The 22,785-nt window shown below is 40.3% G+C and overlaps 1 protein-coding gene across 3 annotated transcripts in view; it reads right to left on the minus strand.

The window, feature by feature from the left end:
* Window positions 1-22,785, minus strand: part of SLC9A9 (solute carrier family 9 member A9) — a 192,914-nt gene that overhangs the window by 164,442 nt on the left and 5,687 nt on the right. For 2 of the 3 annotated variants that reach the window (XM_057412969.1, XM_057412967.1), the window contains exons 2-4: window positions 19,929-20,131; window positions 15,551-15,628; window positions 14,879-14,955 (exon numbers count right to left, since the gene is read on the minus strand). In XM_057412969.1, coding sequence (XP_057268952.1) covers window positions 14,879-14,955; window positions 15,551-15,628; window positions 19,929-20,131 — 358 coding nt within the window. The remainder of the gene's footprint in view (window positions 1-14,878; window positions 14,956-15,550; window positions 15,629-19,928; window positions 20,132-22,785) is intronic. The other variant, XM_057412968.1, reaches the window with a different exon arrangement.

Below are 22,785 nucleotides of genomic sequence, written 5' to 3' on the forward strand. Positions count from 1 at the left end.
CCTCAAGACTGGAAATGAATGATAAATACTCGCTCGGTCACACGGTAGGGGGCCGTGCCTTAGGCACCCACTAGGACCGTCCGAGAGCTGGGCTTTACCACCCTCTGCTGTCCACATCCTGCCGAGCAGCAGTTAGTCATTTGACCAAGTTAAAACCTTGAAGCAAATGGTGTTTTCTGGGGTACATAACCAGAAGAGTGGGTACCATTATCTCCCAGTAGCCTTTTACTTTGCAAAATATTACATGACCTTGCTTCTGGAACGTTCCCAGCTCCCAGCACATACTCAGAAAGGGAGCATTAAGTGCAAATTTGGTACATTTTGGTTGCCATATCCTTTTCAAATTGCACCCAGGACGAGACACAGCACTGAAAGCACAGGCAGGATTCTGCACCAAAGCTTCTGGTCCAGAAGCCAATTTAGCACTACCATGCAGCGTATGACTTTGGCCTCGCCTAAGGAGTCCTCTAGGATGGATTGTTCCCAATTTTCCTGCTTTTCCTCATCCTACTGCAGCTTGAGCCTGAGCTTGAGCCTCATTTGCTCTAGAAAGACTGTTTGTACCTGCTTTTCCTGATTGAAAATGTTTTCAATCTCAAATTAATTTTAGTGAGTGTTAGAACTTCTAAAGGATAAAAAAACAGACCCAGGAGCTCCATTTGCATTTGCCGAAGCTTGAATCTATTTGGTGGCATAGAAAGCAGAACTGCCTGCAACACCTTGCCAGGAGAAAAAGGATAGATGAAAGGAGGAATCACAGCACTCAGGATTTTACATTTCCATTGCACTTTGATGTTCAGCTCTCGCTCCCCTCCCTACCCGAAGCAAGCTAACACCACGGCGTGTGACTACATGCTTCTAAGTGGTTGAATCTGCCTCCAGGCACTCTTCTCCTAGTCTTCCTTGCTACATTTGAAAGATCATCTGCCTCCCCAGCATCTGTTCATGAGTGATCACGATCAATGCTAAACGATGAGAAAGGGCATCCCAATGGCAGTTTTATCAACTGGAAATCATCTAGTGGCTTTCAAAATGGGCTAGCAAGGGGAAATTACAAATAGGTTAGACTAGAATGATCAAGCAGGTCAAAGAAGTGAGAGAAGGAGGGGAAAGTAACTCAGATATCTTTTTAGAGGCAGAAAGCTCTGCAGTAAAAGGAAGTATGAAGGCACAAATATCTCAGTGTAGCATCTTGGCACTGCACTGTTACACATTCCCTTGAGATAGGGGCTTATATAGTAGCACTATGGAAAGAAGACAGCATTCCAGCAGGGGTATTGGATGCATAATACAGCAGTGTTTCCATCCCCAACATGTTAAAAAAAAAAAACCTCACCAGAAGATAAATAAGTTCTCAAACAAGATTCTTATTAAATGACATAGTTTGTATTCTTTGGATTGTTCAGCTTTTAGTTTGCAGTTGGATCATGTTTTCCAGTTCTTCATAATGAGGCATTCAAAAATAATTAAATATGAGGGTTTTGAATAGCAAGAATATTCTCAAGTGTGGCACTTTAATTAAAATATCAAAGATGATGAAGTTTGCCAATAACACCAGGTTTCATAACACAGAGGTGTGGCACACCTCTGAAATGTGTTGCCTGGCTTCAGCCATCTGTCCTGGCTGTTACCAACGGTTTTTGTCCTTGTAACACAATGGGGTTCACTGTTGTTGAAGAGATATGTAGGCAGTGCTTGAATAATTATTTCAAAACAGAACCCACTCAGAGGCCACTACCTAATGAACAGAGGAAGAGCACAGAGAAGAAAGAGTCTGGATGGTGTGGCTACAGACACCTTGTTTACAGCCTGTCACAAGCTAACCTCATGTTTTTTTCTCTCATCAGCAGAGAAGCCATTCCTAAGGCTCTTTAATGAGGGGGAATATTATCTGAGAAGCTTTGTCCTTCACAAAGCATTTGTACAATTATTGGGAAATGTGTTAAACTGCTACGAGTGTGCTCTACTGATGTGGGAACAGCCTTCATGGATGCTATGCAGCTTTCCCAGGTCAACCTAAGGGAAGAGGAGAGGGATTTAAAGAATCTATGAGCAAAACTGGAATTTGTCCTTGCGTTACATTGAACAGTTTTACTTTTAAAAAACACAGACTGTATGTCTTTACACTGTAGTGAAAGCCTATGAACTGACACTTCAGCCAGAGAATGAGGGTGAGTACTCTGAGGGAATGAAGTGTGAATTGCTTATGAACCTTGGGAGACCATTGCCAGCTGCCCTATCAGGCTGTGTTTTCTCCTGGCCTCACTCTAACATGCATGGACATGAATTTAAGCCCTTCAGATTTTACTAACAGGTACCTGTTCTAAGGGCAAACACTGAAAACAAAAGTACTCTTCTTTCAGAATGAGCTTCAATCACCAGTTGATGATGTTTTCCTTGCTACTCTAATAGAACACTGGTTTGTTATCCTGGCTTTGTTATTGCTGTTACTCTCTTTTTTCCTACTCAATTGCTTTACCAGCAGGGAAATAGTCTTCTTTCCTTCTTAGTTTCCAGACATAGTTAAGAGATAATAATGCTCCTTTACTATGTACATCACACATGTTTTCAGCCAGACTGTGGTGTGAGGGATACAAGCGAGTGCTTGTGGACACTTGTGGCAGGCCTACTCCTAATTGTATAAATTTCTTGCATTATTGGAGTACATGAACAGCACTACCTATTGCCTGTCTGGTAAAAACTGGTATTGCCCTACAGTAATGTTAACATATTGCAGGTCAATATGTCATTAACAGATTAATCTATTTTTTTTTTTAATTATATGTATCATCCTTGTCATGTATAATAATTATATAGAACATCCACACCATTGAAACAGTTTTGCAAGGAAAGGAATTTACTTTATGTTACTTTATGTGTCTTGGCTCACTGGGGAAAATCTGACAAAATTTATGTGCTTACAATTATCATTAGATCTTAACTTTTGGCAGGTTTAACCACTGCCTTCTCTTCCCATTTATTTTTAAGTGAGTTGTGTTCATGAATGTGCCAGTTTCATAGCCCCAAAGACAGAGAGCATCTGTTTGCCTATAAAGGAAATATATTTACAACATTCACTTCCACAAACTGCTCCCGAAAGAGTGCTTCAGTCACACACTTGAGGGGCTAACAAGAAGATCAGTAACGTAAAACCCCCGTCATCTTGCCAAGGTTATTAATGAGGCTGCAATTTGCCAGCGAGAGGTTGCAACTGTAATGGGTTTTGCAGTCTCTTCCTTTTACTAGAAGGGCACTGTAGCAACTAGTTCAGGCTTCTGAGTCACTTTCAATTCTGTTCCCATAACTAATGTAATTTTATTAGTGATGTCCTTGCATCACTGTCATGATTCCAGTAACTAAGTCCATACTTACAAAACTAAGTGAAAACATTTGGAAATCAGGCTGATGATTAACACTCTGACATTTAGCATGCTGGACAACAGTTTTAGCTAAAAGAACCCATGTCCATGATGTCACCAAAACCTGGGAAACAAACTCTCCAACCAGAATGACAGGTTAGAAAGCCAACATCACCTTATGACGGTAGCGGGTGCATTGGGGATTGCTCCGCCTACCACACGCACCCAGAAGAGACAGTTTACAGCTTATATATCTTCATTATATTTTTATAATTCCACAAAATGCCTACCCAATTCTCATTACTCATGCATATGGTAATTGGGGCAGGTAAAGTCATGGCACAAGTGCTGTGAATTTTGAGGAGTGGTCTCTGGGAGTTGTGGTGGTTGTTTGGGGAGAAATACCCCTACTCATTTTATCCCGTTATAGAAATCCATTAGTTAAGGCCATTGGAATGCGTTTAGTCTTTCCAATTAACCGCGTGTTCTTGTTTGGTCTAATTTATGACCCTGACAGGATCCTCGAGTTGTTTTCTTTTGCAGCCATTTACCTGTTTCTCAGGCCTTATCAAAAGGAGGAAGGCTTACACTGATTTGAGAGAAGATGTCTGGTTTTCTTATGCCTGCTTTCCTTACCTCTGTATCCTCTATATGCAGTAAAATTCTAGTTTAAGAATCCTTATAGCCCTGTCTAAGTCTGTATCTTCAGTGAAATACTAATTTAATCTGGTATCAATGGCATCCCTAATTTTCTAATAATCGTTCATCAGAATTGATTCCTTTACCGTGTTACTCAGAATCCTCGGGTAGTGTTTGAAAAGTGACACGTAAAGGGTGGTAACCTGTTCTATAGCCTAACAACCAGCGCACAAGCTTGGACGAAAGAGAAACAAGTGTCCCTGCTCCTGCAGGCTTTGGTGGCTGCTCCTGTCACACATACACAGCAGAGCTGGCACTGGCGCTGCTCGACTGGGAATCTGAATGCCCCAAACTAAGCCCGCCATGCGGCTAGCTGCCCCCAGTACTAACCTAGAGATGGACTCTAAATAAAAAGCAGGCACTTGAAAAAAAAGGTTTTGTTTGAGATAAAATGAAATGCTGCTTTCCCTCCTTAATATTTTTCTTTAATCACCCAAAAAATAACGCACGCTCTGCCTTAGATTAGCTTGGCATTTCTCCTACCCGCCTTCCCCGCTCAGCCACGCACATAAGATCACAGGGGGAGCCGAGGCACCCCAGGGTTAGATGGCTTCACCCGCCAGCCTGACCGCCAGGGCGTGCGCCCAGGAGACAACACCCCGCCGCCCCCTCCTCCCGACACAGGAACACGACAAAAAGCGGTGGGGCCGATGGGGCCGGGAGGAGCGGAGGGGAGGTTGCCACCGCGCGCACTGAGCCGTCTCATACCAGAGATGAACACCACATCCGAGTGTTGTCTGATATGAACACCAACCACATCAGCGATCAACTCCATCCCCAACAGGCTCCCCGCCGCGCAACGCCCGCTCTGTGGGGCCGGACCGAGCCGGGCAGGCGCAGGCAGGGCGCGGGCGCCACCTGCTGTCCCGGCGGGGGCTGCGGCCGGCACTGCCGGTGCGAGGCGGCCACGGTGCCCGTGGGGGAGCACGGCCCCGCAGGCGTCAGTGGGCGGAGGTGTGCGTTATCTTGACCTGTTACCGCCGCAGCACTGCACGCTGTCGTTAGACACCCATGCTGTCCGTTTCTATCGTCGTTTACGTGTATTTTAGAAGTAGTTAAGATGCGTTTTTCCTCTGCTCTGTGGCACATATGGAAAGGCATGCCTATGGCTGGTATTTTAACAGAGAAGAGATTACAAACAGCACAACCCCATGTGCTGCATGTTAAACATAGAACAGAGTTCAGCAGCAGAATGGGGCCATTCAGAGTGCTAGTAAAACCCTGGCAGTGAATGCCTTGTCTCACACAACTGTTCCTTTGGCTGGGCTGGAAAGGTGCCAAAGTGGGATTACGGTTTGGACAAGAAACCAGATCCCGGGTAACTCAGCTACATCTGTAAGGCCTCTGGCTCTGGCAGGGCTCTTTGATGCTATTCTCTCCTCCACTGCACATGAACAATTGGACCACCTGAATGGAGATGGCAAAAAAGTGCTTTTCAGGTACTCACATTTGAAACAGCAAACCCAGCGACCACAGCAGGGATGTGGATTTGCCTCCCAACACTGCCGCTGACACCGTGTTAACAGTCCCAGGGCCAGAGGGGAAGCACATATTCCATTTCACCAGCACTGTAAAGATGTTTTCTCTGAAAGTTAATGCAGACACTGCAAGAGTAGTGTAGCGAACGTGACTTCCAAATGATGCTGCACCCAAGGATGCTGGGTTACACATGTATGGTGTATGGGTGCTCTATAGTGAGAGAAATAGGGGATGCCTGTCTTTGGAGACCATGTGGGTGTCAGTTCTTAAAGAATCCATGAAGATCAGGGAAGAAGACATTAGGAGAACTATCCAAAAGTATGCATTCCTGCAATAAAAATCTTCAACTTCAAAGGGAACTGTGAAGAAACTTTGTAAAAAATACCCCCAAAACAAACACCCCCAGCAAACAAACTCTTCCCTCCAGTGCGGAGTTTCTTGGAAAGTATCTGGACTTGAGTGTTTTTCCTATTTTGCAACAAAATCCATTTGCGTGTTTTTCAGAAGAGTGCATTTCATTAATTTTTTTGTTGGATTCCTGGAGATTATCAGGAAAATCAAATATCAAATTAAACATCCTTTGGATTTTAAATGAGTCTCCTGATATTCTACGCTTTGTTTGTTTCTGCAGTCCCACACCTCTGGTCTTCCCTGTAATACAATTCTTTCAATATCCTCAGTATGCTGAGGGATTCTTCTGGAAGATACAAATAATTACACCCTGCTGTACACCACATCTGTTTGCAAGCAGGAAAACTGTGTTTTCTGCATGATCAGCTCTGCTGCAGTAAACAACGTCAGATGTTTATTGCGAAATAGCTACAAGTTCTGACTGAACTTGCACCAACCCATACTTGAATGCATCAAAGTACTCTTGGAAGAATTTTCAGCTCTGTGGGTGTTAGTGGCCTGGGAAACACTATTTTATATCAGTGTCTTAATTTAACACAGCTTCTTATCAGTATGTTGACAAATCATGCAAATAAGAAGCTTTATTTTTACTGCTTTATAACTTTTAGAACCGTTAGAAGTCTGTAAAAGTTATGTCTATGAGAAAGCCTCTTCCCCTTTTTGCTCTCTTCGCGAAATTCATACTCCCAAATATAGTGGGTGTGTATTTTCAAGCTTGTCTAAACTCAGACTTTACTATGAATTTTGCATTCAGCAATCGCCTTTAAACAAAAGCAATAAGCAGGATCCACTCCTTGCAACTGCACCTGTGAGTTGTACTTTGCAGCGCCATAGACTGCAACAGAATTATTTTAGGTTTGGACTGACCAAAGCATCGAAGTTACTGCATTGGGGTACTGATTTGCACATTAACAACTAAACACACCAGTTCTCCTGCTGGGGCTCAGTGTCAGGTTGCCTTCTTTGGAGAACTCTGGAGAGACTTAGTTTGATTTTTCAGCTAAATCATGCCTGTTGAATTTCCTCAAATCAATGTGCAGCACTGCCTTATGACTGAAAGAAAATGCCTGCTTTCACTCCAAGATGGATATGAAAGCAGCCAAAAAAACAAAAGATGGTACCAGCACAGGTACTATACTCTTGAAAACGTTATATGACATTCAGATGAATGTCTGCTTACTAATTTTGACTTTATTTCCAGTCACAGGCTCAATGTCTGGCTTCAAAAGATTAATAGAAATTATTAAAGCCAGACAGCTGATGTTCAAAGGGTTTTATCACTGAGGAGCACAAGTGGTCTATATACAGTATTTCCCTCTTTCTCTCTCAGTTAATCTTTACAGCACCAAGATACTGTAACATTCTCCCTTACCAATTTCCATTTGTACGCAAATAAAGCTTTTATTCTTGCCTGTAGGCAGGGTAAGCATTTGCTGTGTAGAGGTGGTATGTGGAGAAAAGATGGGCCTGGTGTTTTTTGTGTCATGGGAACATGTGGTAGAAAATTTTTTTATTAGAAAAAAAAATACTACTTCCTTGTACAGGAACTAATTCTGAATTGATACGAAAATGATCATCTGGGAAGGCAAGAGTTGGTGTAGCAGCAGATAACCCTTGTTAAGGTATTTGCTTAGTTTATGGAGAGCTCTCTAAGAGAGAGAAGACTTTTTTTCTGTTACCCTAAACCTGGCCCCATTTTTCCTTGCAGAAACAGTTTCCAAAACCCAGAGGAAGCCCATATCACTGTACAGTAAAGCCAAACAACATTTGGTTTTGCTCAGCTAAAGTACATAGCTACAAGTATTTAGTTTCCAAACTGTAAAGTCTATCCATAGCCCTCAGATGAGAAAGAATATTAGGATTATAAACTCAATACTGTTTCAGATCAGCAGACCCCATTTGTATAACCCATTAGGCTTCAGTCAGAAAGTAATATAGAACACACACACAGGCTAACTAAACATACATCTAGCATTTGCCCAACTACCAAAATACCTATTTAAAACAAAAGTAATAATAAACAAAATTCCCCAGTCATGCAGTGCTCAGTAAATGTAACTACTGCGTGCTGAACCTCTCGGATGGGCACTGCCACATGCTTAGTGAGAGACAGAAACAGTGTCTACTGAGAATATGTCAGTTCATCAGTCCTGTCTTGTGTTTCTATGAGGCCAGAGCAAGCTACCTGTTGTTGAGAAGGATGCTGTAAAATAAGCTAACTTTTCAAGAGGAAATGAATACACCTCCACACACACACACAAAGTCACACCTTTTTTTTTTTTATTTTTTTGTTTCAAAATATTCTTTTCTACTAAAAATGATGAATCCTAATAGCCTGTTTAAATTGTATGCCAGTGCAAGGAATTCGTCTCCTAACCTTCAGAATATCTGAATATTGCTGAGAGACCTAAATCTTTGTATGGTTATATCAGGATGCATCACACCCATGTAAGCTGTGTAAAGAAAAGTTGAACATTTCTTGCTACTGCTGCTTTCTGGCAACACTTTTTAATTCAGCCATCCCTTCCTTCTTTAGGAGGCACAAAAAGGGGCTGTCAAAAGTGTGCAGTTAAGAATGAAGAAAAAAATTTTTCATGCGATGATGGAATCTTGGTACCACAAACATTTGAATGGAAAATGTCTATTTTCTTAGAAAGGTTACGATGGAAAACACGATTTCATGCCTTTTTTTTTTATCCCCCCCCCCCCCAATATCATGAGTGGTATTTGCTATTTCTTGATATTCCTTTCATTCTGTCTTACAAATTTATATTTTTATAGGTCTATTAAAAAAAAGTTCTGTTTTTCAAACAAAACCATCTACAATTGAGTTTTAGAAGATATACATACTATTGTATCACATTATTTATATTATATGTTATATTCTGTTCTATTCAAATCAGTTTTTAGCAACCATACTGTCAGTTAAAGACAGATGCACAAAAGAAATATTTTGATTCTATGTGCTGGGGTTTTTTTTGTTTTTTTGTTTTTTGTTTTTTTTATTAGAAGGTCATTGTTTTAGGCACTGATTACCAAGAAACAGTCTAATATGGTTATTCTAAAGCAAGCATACATGTGCTCACTGTGCTTGGACTGGAATTAACTAGGTCAGACTAACCAACTTTGGCTGTAGTTGGAATATGGAGAAGTCCTGTCTCTCCAGCCACAGAAGGCTATGCTCTCTGAGTAGCTAGTAAAAAAAGCCCTACTTTCTCCTTAAAATAGTAATGATATTGGATTTTTCTAACACCAGCATTGCCAGCTTTTTGTATTTCCTAACTTCACTGTCTTGAAACTATAATTACTCTGGTTTTGCTTTTTTTTTTTTTTTTTTATGATCCAGCCACTATTATTTATCTCAGCTTTATTCAAACAAAATTCTCAGTGCAGCCACAACAACAGATCAAACTTGGCCTAAGTTGTATGCAAATGTGTTTGCTGTTTGAGTGGCACATTCAGAGAGCTTTAAATTCTAGAAAAATGAGGCCTCACCATATCTCCTAGGCAGACTGAAAAATATGACTAAATGACTGCAAACATCTGCATTCTGAATGTCTAAAATGTGGTTTTGGCATTGCAATTTGAGTGAATGCCAGTGAAACCGAATAAAAAATCACAGATAAGGCCAACTGTGTGATGTCAGTGCTTCTGTGCACAAGCATCTCGGCCCTGGCTGGCACTGAGAATGCTGATCTAAAAAGTCAGGATGATTTCAAGGAGGGGGAATAGAAATCTTTTTACTCCTCCTGCCACTCAGTGCCTCATATGTTGCTCTGATAGATTGTTACCATAGTGTCAAGATTTTTCCAAACACTTGAGCACTCTTATCAAAATCCATCATCAAAATTGAAAATATCTGTCACAGGTACCACTTCTGGAAGATGCATCCCATCAGACAGGTTATTAACAATAAAAAGGGAAGAGAACACTGTTCCTTGAGGAAGCTGTTAGGTCCTTCTCCCTGCTTCTTCCTGAAAGGTGTGAAAAAAAAAAAAGCAAGACAGGCCAATGTTCACCTAATTTTTCAGCAGCTCAGTTTTCATGGGCTCATTGCTCACTGAGTAGCATCCGCTCAGTGCTGCTTCAGCTTACAGCCATCAATCACAGCTAATATCAGCATATTTGAAAGATAGAATAATCCCACACAACAGTCATGCAGGAGCATGACTGGCTACAAAGCTAGCAGAAATCACATGGAGTCCTGGAGGCTATCAAGTTGAGTATAAGTCAGAAGTAGACTTTTTAATTACAGCTGTGAAGGCTAATTTCACACATTCATGGAAGTGGAGGAAGCAAGTCGAGAGGAATGATTAGTCTCTTCTTGGCACTTGTGAGGTGTCATCTGGAATAATGGGATCAGTTTTGGACTCCCTGTACAGAAAAGACTGACAGGAGACAGTCCAGCTGTGAACCACTAAGATAATTAGGGGGCTGTAGACATGGTACATGAGAAGAGAGGAAAGGCTGAGTTATTTCAGCCTAGAAAGAAGCAGCTTAGCTTTCTCTTGTGTCTAGGAGGGGAGCTAAATGTTGTCTTCAGATAATAGGTGGCTATAGAGAAGGTGAAGGCACCTCCTCTCTAAGAGGGGTGCATAGTGAAAGGATGGGTGAAATAGTTACAAAGTGAAGCAAGGGAAATTCTAATCAGATATATAAAGAAACAATCTTTCCAGTGAGGGTGGTAAAGAGTGGAACAGGTTTCCCAGAGAGCCAGTGGAATTTGCATTCTTGGAAATATTCAGAACTTGGCTGGACAGGGCCCTGAGCAGCTGGATTTAAATTTGAAGCCAGTAATGTGTTTATTAGCAGGTTGGACTGCAGACATCCAGACACTGCTTCCAACCTAAATTGTTCTCTGAGTCTATGAAGCTCAAGTAGTCTGCTACAGCATGAGTCTGCTACACCCTGTGTCAGAGAAACCCTCAGGGAGACTTAAACTTTATGATTTCTCTTAGGAATAAAGAGCTGTCTTACTGACCATCTTCAGGAGACAAGGAGCTGAAAGCACTGCAGAGAAAAGATATATTGAGATATTGGGTCTCATATGATCTTATATTGTGCAGACCCAGTGTCAGCATGAAGGGGACAACTTCAGCAGTTCTGCAACATTGATAGAGCTTGGTGTGGGGGAATTTCTCTTTTTCTTCATGGGATCTCTCTGCATGGATCCTTGCTAGTCAGACTCGGTGCAAAGGGCATAATTTGGCCTGTCTGGGAGAGCTTGGGAATTAAGTTAACTTGTATCTGCATTGAGTGGCTGAGGGCAGTATTACAGCTAACATGGGCAGGCATTCCTTAGAGCAGTTGAAAGCTATTACATTTCAGCACTGCCTTCACTAAAACCCTAGCAATCTCTCTTCTCCTTCCTACCCTGCCCTCAGTGGGAATATCTGATTCTAACCTTTTCACTCAAATTCCATGTAGCTCCTCTTTCTTGATGCTAGAAGACAGCCTTTCACACAATAGCAAAGATTTACAAAGTGGATACAGGCACCATTGTATCATGTGTTCCGTGGCAACTATTTAGCACCCTAAGTTTGCAAAAATCCAAATGATGTTTCTGTCCTTTATTAATGGTACTTTCCATCTGTTTACAAAGAGCATTCTGCTGCTTCTTTGTTACAGGCTGTACCCTGCCAGTGCAGCAAGCCCTACGGGAGGAGCTCACAATGGGATGCTTTGTAATTCACTTGAGAAGGGAAGAGCAGAGTCCCAGTGAAAGGCTGCAGGTGCACAGAGTCTAAGCCACTGTGGTGGATAGGGCTTTGAGCAACCTGGTTTAGTGGAAGGTGTCCCTGCCTATGGCAGGGACGTTGGAATTGGATGATCTTTGAGATCCTTTCCAACCCAAATCCTTCTATGAGGATCCTTCACATAAGCCCTATTCTGAATATATTGCTGCCTTCTCTGCAGTAATTTCAGTGGGGGTTGTGGGTTTGTATGGAACACAGCACAAGGCCCAGTGCTGCTCAGTGTATACTGCTCTACCTTAGGGTTTCTTTTCAATCTTTATCCCTGAATATGAGCTTGAACTTTGAATTGCCATTTAGAATTGTTCCTAGTAGAAACTTTCTGTAGGAAATTCTATCCACATTTATTCCATTTTAGATAAAATAATATGGATACAGGAATTACAGCATTTGGAATTAAGGCTAAACTGAAAATATTATGTTTCTTTCAACAAGCTTATCAAAGCTGCTTTGGCATTTTCCATTTACAAAGGGCAATGATAAGTGTCAGCATACTTAGGAGCATCACAGGGCTGGACAGCCCTACTGCTTTTCTGCAGTCTCACAGAGCTTTTTTAGCAATTGGCTTACAGGTGATAAATGTTCAATGGCTAAGACAAGTGAGAGGAAGCACAGGAAGAGTCCTAATGAGACCCAGAACCACTGTTACCTCAGTAATGTGCTGGCATTCAGCTCAAACTGTTAGCAGGATGTAGATTTTCTGCTGAATTTATAATTCCAGCCTTAGGGATGCTATTTGCCATGTAAATCGGAATGGAAAGAAGCAGCTACAAGAGCTAGGGTAATATAAAGGTCTCTATTATTTACTGTGCTTGAGCAGGGATGTTGGACTAGGTGACCTTCAGTGGTCCCTCCAACCTCAACCATTCGGTGATTCTGTGATGTTACTGCAAATAAAGATGTGGGGAAAGTATGAGCAGTGTAGTTGTCAAAGCTGTGATCTTCATGGATCCATATGCAGGCATTCACCCCCCAAAGTGACAATGCTGTGGTACTGATGTTTCTCTTTCATGTGGCTAAGTGCTTTTGGAGCTCTATTGCAAGCTGTAGAGCCTCACAAAGAAATTAATAAAGAGGATTAATGTAGGGAAATTCCTGCAACTGGGCAGGAATTGGTTCTGATTGTTTAATTATGTCATTTGGTGGAATCCTGTCCATTCTGGGTCTCTAAAATTCCATGCCCATTTCCATGAGAAAAGAAAGATCCCCAAGATCCAGAACTTTCTGCCTCACATCCCTCTCCAGAGGAGAACAAGCAATAGCAGAGGTGAGAAGATGAGGTGTTGTTTCTCAAGGAAAGCATAATTTCAGAAAGGAAAGCAAGATTAAGCTTTTCCTCACCAGTTAGTGAGACACATGGCACATTGTCTCCTGGAGTTACAGATTTGTGTCTGAAATCAAAGGTGTTCTTTCTACTTGGTCCATAGGTGTTCAGGAGTTTTTCTCACAGGAAGGGGAAACAGCCACAAAGAGAGCTTAACACTCCTTCGTATGTCAGCACAGAAGGTGATCATACTTTGAATGCTGCTTTTCATTGTCGAGTGTAAAATTTCATGATATTTGGAGTCATAGCTTGCAGAACATTTAATAGCCACTGTACCTCAGGTACATTATATTTACTAAGCTACCTGATTATTAGGAATCTAGGATATATATCATACCTATAAAAGAACAGGTTTAAAATCAGGTTAGTCATGTGTTTTACTATTATCAAAACTACATTAAAGGAGAAAGTTCCATCTCGTAATGATGCCAGCAAGGAACTTATATCTTGCAGGACATACATCTTTACTTGTAGATCCATTATAAAGAAAGGGAAAGGACAGAAATATAAAATTAATTGCTTCTATAATTTGAAAGTGCTGTTCATAGGTACAGAATTTCGACCAGTTTTAAATTCAAGCACCCTCACAAAACCTGACACATTTCCACAAATATTTTCATACCATGCAGAGATATAAATTTTACATTTCAGGTTCTGCACCCCAGGACCTCAAACAAGTACTACAAGATGCAGTGTGTTTCCTACTCTAAAATCTGAATACCAGAAAGTTTCGTGACTTTTTCCTATTTTGACTTTGCACAAATCCCAGCAAGATCACGGTCTCTCAGCAAGACTTACTTTTACATGCAACACCTCTCCATCACCTCCACAATACCATACAGACTCAGCTAGCCCAGATGTTTCTGCACCACTCCCTAGCACAGAAATGCCATGGAATGCCTAATAATGCTATGGTTAAACAGTGAGCAGTGCACTGCTTTTCTCAGTAAGGCTTTGTGCAGGCACAGACACTCACTGCAAAATCCAACCCTGGTCATTCATTTTTGCCTGCATCAGGAATTTTCCCAGAACATGAGAGCTGAAGTGGTATCAATAAATTGTGTGAAAAACCTGCACTTTTAAGATCCAAAAGGATTTTAAATGGTTTGCTTAATTTTGATTGAGCTAACCAAACAGAAGAAAAGAAGTTTCATATCATGCCAGCCTGGAAACATATGATCCATCTCTGACTAGCAAATCTTTTCTTTAATGAGGCAAATTTTGAAAGAAAATCAGAAACTTTTCACTAAGGAGGTATAGAAATAAAACATGATTTTTTACCCCTCTGCTTTTTCCCCTTTTTTTTTGTGCCAAAGCCATTTAGTCATATCTAGGCTAAAATCATACAGAACACCAGACTGAGGCTTTTGGCATGATCTTTAACTAAAAAGATTCACTTTTCTTTGACTATTTCTCCAGTTGTTTTACATATAAGCCACTAGGTATCTGTTCCTCCCCCTTCTGAGATTTAAAGTCCTTCTTTAATGTTAGATGTCTGATGTCCTCAAGAAAGAATTTTGGTTAGAAGCATGGAACTTCAATTAAGAGAATGGTTCTGTTTCTTAGGACTGCTGGTTAAAGGTACAGGGATGTAGAAAGCAGTTCATGCTTTCATCAATCACAGACCAGAAATGAAGGACACAACTTCCTGAATGCCCTGGACAGTTCTTACTATACAGTAACATTTCTATCTCAGCATTCGCTGGTAAGGAATTACTTTATCTGTTATACAAGTTGTGAAGTATATTGACCATACAGGGTCCACAATTCTTTTTACAGTTTAGTTTTTAACTGAGAAAAATACCAAGTGCTAATAATGACTTCAGCAGTAATAGCAGAAGACGTTCACTTACCCTATGATGATGCAGGAGATGGCAGTTCCCAAAAAGGCGTAGGTTAAAATTGATCCTAAGTTACGAAAAAAATGCCTCTGGGGAGGAAAGTTTGAAAAAAGTGCTTTGTAATATAGTCAATAAAAGAACATTCAGATGAGGCTGAAACACTGCATCTAGAAGTGACACTTGTTACAACCCCTATCTCAATCATAAGATGAAACAATATAGGCTACATCTTGTGTTTTGGAAATACAATTTAAGACGATTAATTTTTTGCCTGGTGGAATACCATCAAAGTTTTCTCTTTTATGTGTCTGGCCAAATGCTTCAGGATCATAACAGAAGTTCACATTGAAAATATCTGATGCAAATACTATCACAACCCATCCCTTGAACAAACAAAGCCCTGATGATGCATTATATAAAACACAGGTAGGCTGCTGCCTACATGCAGTGTCACCAGATTCAAAGTGGTTTCTTCTGAAAAGAGGAATGCTGAATTGTACAGTCAATTGTAAAGATGCAGAAACGGAGAAGAATGAGGTCTGGGCATCTTTCATTTTCTTCCATTCCTGTCAAGTTCTTCCCATGCAATGTAATTGTTAACTGACTCTTTTCTCTGTCATTGGCCTGGTAGATCTAGAAAGTAGCAGTCACATTCAGTCACTTTTGTAATAAAGAGACACATACCTTCTTTAAACTATATCCAGCATGAAATATAATGGGTGGCAGCAAAATATTGAAGAAGATGGAAGGATCAAATGTCATCTGCCAGAAAGGACGAAAGAGAGGGTAAGGACAAACAAAGTAGCATTTAATTTGATAGAATAGGTTTTAATTGTAACTTCTGATCAGGATGTGATGTGACTTGTTAAACTATAATTGTATAATCAGTTCTGCTGATTATACAGTCACGAAACCTGCCAGCACAGGTTTCTGTGTCCTAAAGTTTCTCATTAAATCTGCTGACTGCTTCTGCAGCATCATTTCCATTGTAACACATCTTGTAAAATATAAGCCTTTTCTTCCAGGTTTTGATTTGAGGGTTTTGTGATGGCCTGAATTATTACCAGATCAACTATTTTACCAGTAACATCCTCAGGTACTTGCTTTTTTTTCTATTTCGATGTGTGCTGATATTTTAAGTCATATTGTCAGGGAAATGAAACTGGAATTTGTTTCTGGTGACAGTTATCTATGTCTGTGTTACTGAAGATCCAATATATCAGTGTGTTATGAAACCCGAGAGGCACTGATGCTGTCCTATTGCCTACAAATCATGTATCTGTTGTGTAGGCAAATGGGGATTCCTTATATTCTCAATAAGCTAAGGACTAGTTTCAGCCATGCAAAGACTAATAGGATTTTCTGCAGACATTGCTAAGGTGCTACTTGCTTTCAGAACTGAAGGTATGCTACCAGGTTAGTCTCTTCATGGTTCCTGTTCCAAGCCACTGGCTGGCAAAGCAGCAGGTACCACTTCATCCTCTGTTACACAGCTTTTTACACTCATATGCCTATGTAATGACAACCCCATTCATGTGAAACACATTTTTTTTCCCCACAACAGCCAGAAACACTTTATAAAATACCCATTAAAATGTTTAAAGTAGTGCTAGAATAAGGATGGTGTTAGGCTAAGCAAAAAGTTCTTATTCCAGCTGTTGTTGGTACAATGTTCATATTTGCCTTCACCTTCAGGCACAGGGAGAGACCAAGGACAATACTCAGTCACTGCAAGTCATTACAAATAGTTTCCAGTAAAACAGAATCCTATTTCAAATCCCAGTATTTCTGGAGAAAAACATATTTTAATAAGCATGTGTACTGTAGACTGTTCTGTCAGTGGGCTATATTATGCCAGTACTTTTAAACGAGACAAGATGTAATTAACACAAAGGCTTGCAGCTCCTTTGTTCAGATAAAGTGATATTTTAAGGCTATTTAAGTATTCCAGATGAATTATTTAGCTTCAAAAGAGTAAGACTTGCCCACAAAATCACTTCTGTCTTCTTACTAGCAGATAGCTTGATTTGATAAACAGGAAGTGAGAGCTCAGCCTTTTGTTCCATTCTGCTGACTTTGAATTATAAAGTTGAAAAAAAAAATAGTTGGCAAATAATGTGCCAGCAATTTTAGCTATGCTGGTAACTTCATTGAAAACATGTCAGAAAAAGGATTTTCTTCACTTGTGAACTAACAGCCTCAACTGTTAATTTTGGAATTAATTCAGCAAATATGTTAAAATATTTTTTCCACAGGCATCAGAAATCCTGACTGCATGTTTTATTATTCAAAACTGTGTTCCAAAGAATACACATTTGTAAGGCATGGCACAGTCTGTTCTTTCTGATAAATGCACTTTGTAAACTCTTAAATGGAGGTCAGAAGGGAAGTACAGTCACACAAAAACCAGAGCATGGTGTCACCATGTTTTCTGGTTTTTATGTTAGTGCTTTTGCCAGTCAGGAAGGCTGCCAGGCTTTGTTACTGTCTCCTAAACACTGCTGAGTTCCTCCCTCTTTCCTTTTTTATGTATTTTCATTTTAAGAAGGCATTTGCAAGATAATTGTGAAGGAAAAATGAGTGAAAATCCAAGCAGGCTGAAGCCTCTCCAGTAATACAGAGAAACCCACAATTCACAGCTGAGACTATGGAAAAAAGATTGGGCAATTCCTTGTAAGGGCAAGAGCAACTTCTGGGTAATTTAGTGCTCCTTTCTTGTAATACAAGTCAGCTTCAGTATACCAGGTCTGATGAAGATGTTTAAATGTAATGAATTAGTACATGTGCCTTGGAAGCTAAAGACACGCTTTGACTAGTACAAACCTCTTGCCACCATCTAACAGGAAAAAGAATGAAGAATCAGCGAAACCTGAGGAGTCTGACTGCCACAGTGTTTTCCTGTCTCCACCCACCACAACTCTAAATAGTGTTCTAAAAGCCCTTGACAGGCTAGTTCTTTCTGAGAATGCAGTAAGGACAGACAGGCACACGACAGTGCTGCCTCAGCAGTGGATTTGAGCAGATGGTTAAGCCCTAATTCTGCTGAGTCCCCCAGTGTACATTCTAAGCTTAACTTAAAAGTTTTTATAATGATAAACACTATAATACACAGGGACATGCATTACTGTGCTAGATAAACACTAATACTTGGAGAAAAGGAAAATAATATATTCCAATATTGTAAGAAAACACTGTTTAGAAGCTTCATATGAATATATGATGTCTTTGAGCATAAAATCCGTGTTTTAAATAGTCCCTCTGCACTCCTGAATTCTTTAAATGGATGCTATTTTAAAAGAAAGTGAGTGTTACACGAAGTAAATATTGCAAGGGTGGGAAAAGAGACCAGTAACTAGTGGTGTCCCTCAGGGATCAGTGTTGGGACCGGTCTTGTTCAACATCTTTGTCGCTGACATGGACAGTGGGATTGAGTGCGCCCTCAGCAAGTTTGCCGATGACACCAAGCTGTGTGGTTCGGTTGATACGCTGGAGGGAAGGAATGCCATCCAGAGGGACCTTGACACCCTTGTGAGGTGGGCTGATGCCAACCTTATGAAGTTTAACCATGCCAAGTGCAAGGTCCTACACCTGGGTTGGAGCAGTGCCAGGCACAGCTACAGGTTGGGTAAAGAAGAGATTCAGAGCAGCCCTGTGGAGAAAGACTTGGGGGTGTTGGTTGATGAGAAAATGAACATGAGCTGGCTTCAGTGCTCTTGCAGCCCAGAAAGCCAACCGTATCCTGGGCTGCATCAAAAGGAGCGTGACCAGCAGGTCGAAGGAGGTGATCCTGCCCCTCTACTCTGCTCTTGTGAGACTTCACCTGGAGTATTGTGTGCAGTTCTGGTGTCCTCAACACAAAAAGGACATGGAACTGTTGGAACAAGTCCAGAGGAGGGCCACGAGGATGATCAGGGGACTGGAGCACCTCCCGTATGAAGACAGGCTGAGGAAGTTGGGGCTGTTCAGCCTGGAGAAGAGAAGGCTGCATGGAGACCTCATAGCAGCCTTCCATTATCTGAAGGGGGCCTATAGGGATGCTGGGGAGGGACTCTTCATTAGGGATTGTAGTGACAGGACAAGGGGTAACGGGTTAAAACTTAAACAGGGGAAGTTTAGGTTGGATATAAGAAGGAAATTCTTTACTTTGAGGGTGGTGAGGCACTGGAATGGGTTGCCCAGGGAGGTTGTGAATGCTCCATCCCTGGCAGTGTTCAAGACCAGGTTGAACGAGGCCTTGGGTGATATGATTTAGTGTGAGGTGTCACTGCCCATGGCAGGGGGGTTGGAACTTGATGATCTTAAGGTCCTTTCCAACCCTAACTATTCTATGACTCTATGATTCTATGAAAACAATATAACTACAAAGTGAACTATTTGAATTGTTATATACTGAAAACAGAAAATACCATGACATGCAAAAGGCTGTAGACTACCTCCCACACTTCCCTTTTTGCATCCACCATGAATTGCCCCAGTGCTGTCTTCTCATGCTGGGGGATAGCCAGTGAAATCCCTGCTGAGGACTATGCAGTAATGAATGAATGTATGAGAACACTGTAAAGCATTTAAATGTTATAAAATCCCCCACTTATCTGTGGTGCTTTACATATATACAAGTTTGTACTTTTGTAAAATGTTTAAAGTTTGCAGTTACTTCTGCTGTATACAGGAGGCAATCCTCCCTTGCATTGTGCTGCCAGATGAAGTCACTTTTAAGACAGAGGAGAAATTAAGATATCAATAGTGTTTATAAAGTTTTGAGGGCAATGAATCCAAGGTAACAGATACACCTGCAAGTGAACTGTGTCTGCAGTAATGGGACTGTCAACTGAAAGAGTTCAGCCAACTATTCTGCAAGCAGACAGTCAGTTGTATGCTAAATGATGGGCAGGTTTCTATGGCACCTTACTTCCTTTCCTGTTCTCTTTCCTCACCTTTCTCACCCTAAATATAGAATAGCCTCTCTCTGTCTGTTGCATTTTAGCTTGAAACTTGTCTTCCTCTCTCACGGGTGTAAATAAATATCTTACACAGTTTAGAACAAAAATAATACAGGTTTTACCTTTTGAAGCATTGCATTGCCCTGGTGACCATTGACATTGTGGTGGCTGACCTCTCTTTTGTATTGATATTCATAGACCTGGTTAGTTATATTAAGAAGTAGAGTGGATCGCCCAGATTTCAGCTTTTCACATTCATAAACAGTTCCACCTTCAACATCTGAAGCTTTTGTTGCGTATTGTATAATTAACCCCATTACAAGACCTGGAGAATAAAAAAAGAACAAACCCAAAGTGATTCAGGTAATTTTAAGTATCTGATGATACACAATTACCAATCAAGACAAAAATGAACTCAAAGCTAGGACACCACCTTCTCAGTGTTGCCACCTTCAAGAAGGTACACCTCACTCCACACTTCATGGATGACCATAAAATATTCTTCCAAATTGGTAATTTCATTAGAATACAGATACTTGACATATGCTCCGTTGTGCTCCTATTTTTGTAACCCAGTTGCTGGAATCATTCTGATATAGTTAACTGAGTTGCTCATCCACTTAATTTTCAATAGATATTTAGAGAAGGGGGACGCCTGCATAACTAATGTGTTGTACTGAGCATATAAAAATCAGCTTTGATTTTGGTGATTTTACAAACTTCATTCATGAGGGCAAAACTGACAGAGTATTCTCAGGCACATTCTGCTTTCTGTAGAAGGCTATATATTTTTAAGACTGTATAAACGTGAAAATCAAAGCAGGGAGAAGGAAAGGAAGATTTAAGACTAGGATTAATTGATTTGATTATCTACAAAGACAGGCACTTTGGCTCCCTTTACAGTTAACTGAAAGGAAAATACATTTCTGCAATTGTCCTCTGGAAGGTATGTGTCTTTCTATTGGCTCTAGTGGGAGCTGGCTTAAGTTATTTCCACCCTCAGAGACTTGGATTTGGTTTCAAATTTAATTTCCATGTTTATTTTATCTCCTATAAGTCTCATGTATGATGAACAGCTTTACAGCTACTAATTGTAAACACATTCATCAAATGCTAAGAATATTCAGATTGGTAGAAGACTTTTAAACATCTAGATAGATAAACTTACTAATGAGGGATAAGAAAAAAAAATTATAGGAAATAGCTGATAAGCATCTGAAAAATATTATGCCAAAATTTAAGCTTTAGCAAGCAATGAGATGCCACGGTGATAAAAGTGATCATAAAGGCCTAGAGAGATAAATAGGATGTCTTTGTTACTGTCACATTTTCGCATAACAGAGTCTCTCTGAACTGCAGATTTCTATCTTTCATGTAAGGCAAGTTTGTAGCTTCCTGGACTGATGCTACAAGAGAGTAACAGCTGTATTGCTTGGTTAGTATACATAAGCATTTGTGCTTGGATTGTATCGATTGTTTGGTATGGGTGGTTTCTTTAAACTGCAAACTTTAGATAAGCAGTAGAAAATCCCAAGGCCACTTTCTTAAGTTATGCAGCATTTGTGCAAACAAATCAGACAATGAATCTAGATTTAGTAAAAGACACAATTCCTCAAAATCTTAGGGGAAATCATATATGGGAAAAGGGGAGCAAGCATTGCATGTGCTACTGTAAAAAAAGACTTCTATGACGGTCACCCTCAGATGTCCAAAATCATGAGTCAGAACCCAGGAAACCATTAATTAGCTAAAACAGTCAGGGTTTTCATCTTATTTTCGTTAGATTTCCTTAGAAGAACCACATCTTTGATTTTCTCATTCTGAGATTTCTTGAATGTGCACTATGTTGGCTAGTACAGCATATACTTTGAACCAAATTCTGTTTGATTGTTTTAAAAATGAGAACAAGTATTGTCAGTCATAGTAATGCAATTGCATTGAATTGTTCAAGGGTAAGTTATTTGAACCTGTAGTGTCAAGTTTAGACTAGGAATAGATGGCTGTTCTGTATTCTGAGAAGATATCTCAGCTGTGATCTTCAGCTGTAGTCTCAAGCTGCCTCTGTAGAAATTTTCTGGAATGGAAACAAATGCAAATACTGTAGATCCTAGTCCTACAGGACAGCTCTTGAGTACAAATAAATCCATTTGCAGGAAAGGAGTCTTTAAAAAGTATGATCAAGGCAGCTGTATAGAAATAAAGGACAACGCTGACTGAGATTTGCAGCTGGAATTCAAGTTTGCCTTTTGGGTTTTCTTCTCTCAGCTTTATATCTTATCCTCTGATGGGCTCCAGAGATGAAATGATAGTGAAAGAATAGGAAAGTGACAGAGTATCCAGCAGCATATACATATTGGAGGAATTAAATTAGAGAAGATTCTAACAATCTATATTCTCAAGGCATCAGTGGGGCTTTGAGGTCCTTGTAGCTCTCAAGGAATCTCTATAATGTATTAAATTTTAACAAAATGTGTATGGGATCTATAATGATGGGCCGATTCAGAGTCTTCTCAAATGTTCTATAAAAGATTCAAAGACAACTGCTATCACTAAACTATATTGCAAGAGTCAATATAAATGATGGGATTGTATTTTTCCTTCAGTAATAATAAATGTGCCAACCACCCTATACAAAACCCCCAGTGAGTTAAAAACGTGGGAAGAGTGCATTTAATATTTTAGTAGGTGTATCACTTATGGAATGCACTTTCTGCTTTGGATCATTATATAACATTACTTTTGTGGTGGAATTCAGGAGCCCAGATCATATTCTAATAGAAGTAATTTATTTTTAAATAGGTGTATAATGTACTTTCTGTTCCCCTACTCCCCCTTCCAAACTCAAGTAATGCTTTTGTAATGTATCTTTGGGAACATTTTTTTATAGTTCAAGAAAAAAAAAATAATTGGGAAATGTCATTTGGATGTCTGTGCCATGAAAAAAAAAAAAGACTAATATTTTCTAATTTCCTTGCAACT

Source organism: Pezoporus wallicus, unplaced genomic scaffold (assembly GCF_028554395.1).
Source record: "Pezoporus wallicus isolate ANWC-B61680 ecotype Strahan unplaced genomic scaffold, APGP_CSIRO_Pwel_v1 contig_7749, whole genome shotgun sequence".
Taxonomy (NCBI): Eukaryota; Metazoa; Chordata; class Aves; order Psittaciformes; family Psittacidae; genus Pezoporus; species Pezoporus wallicus.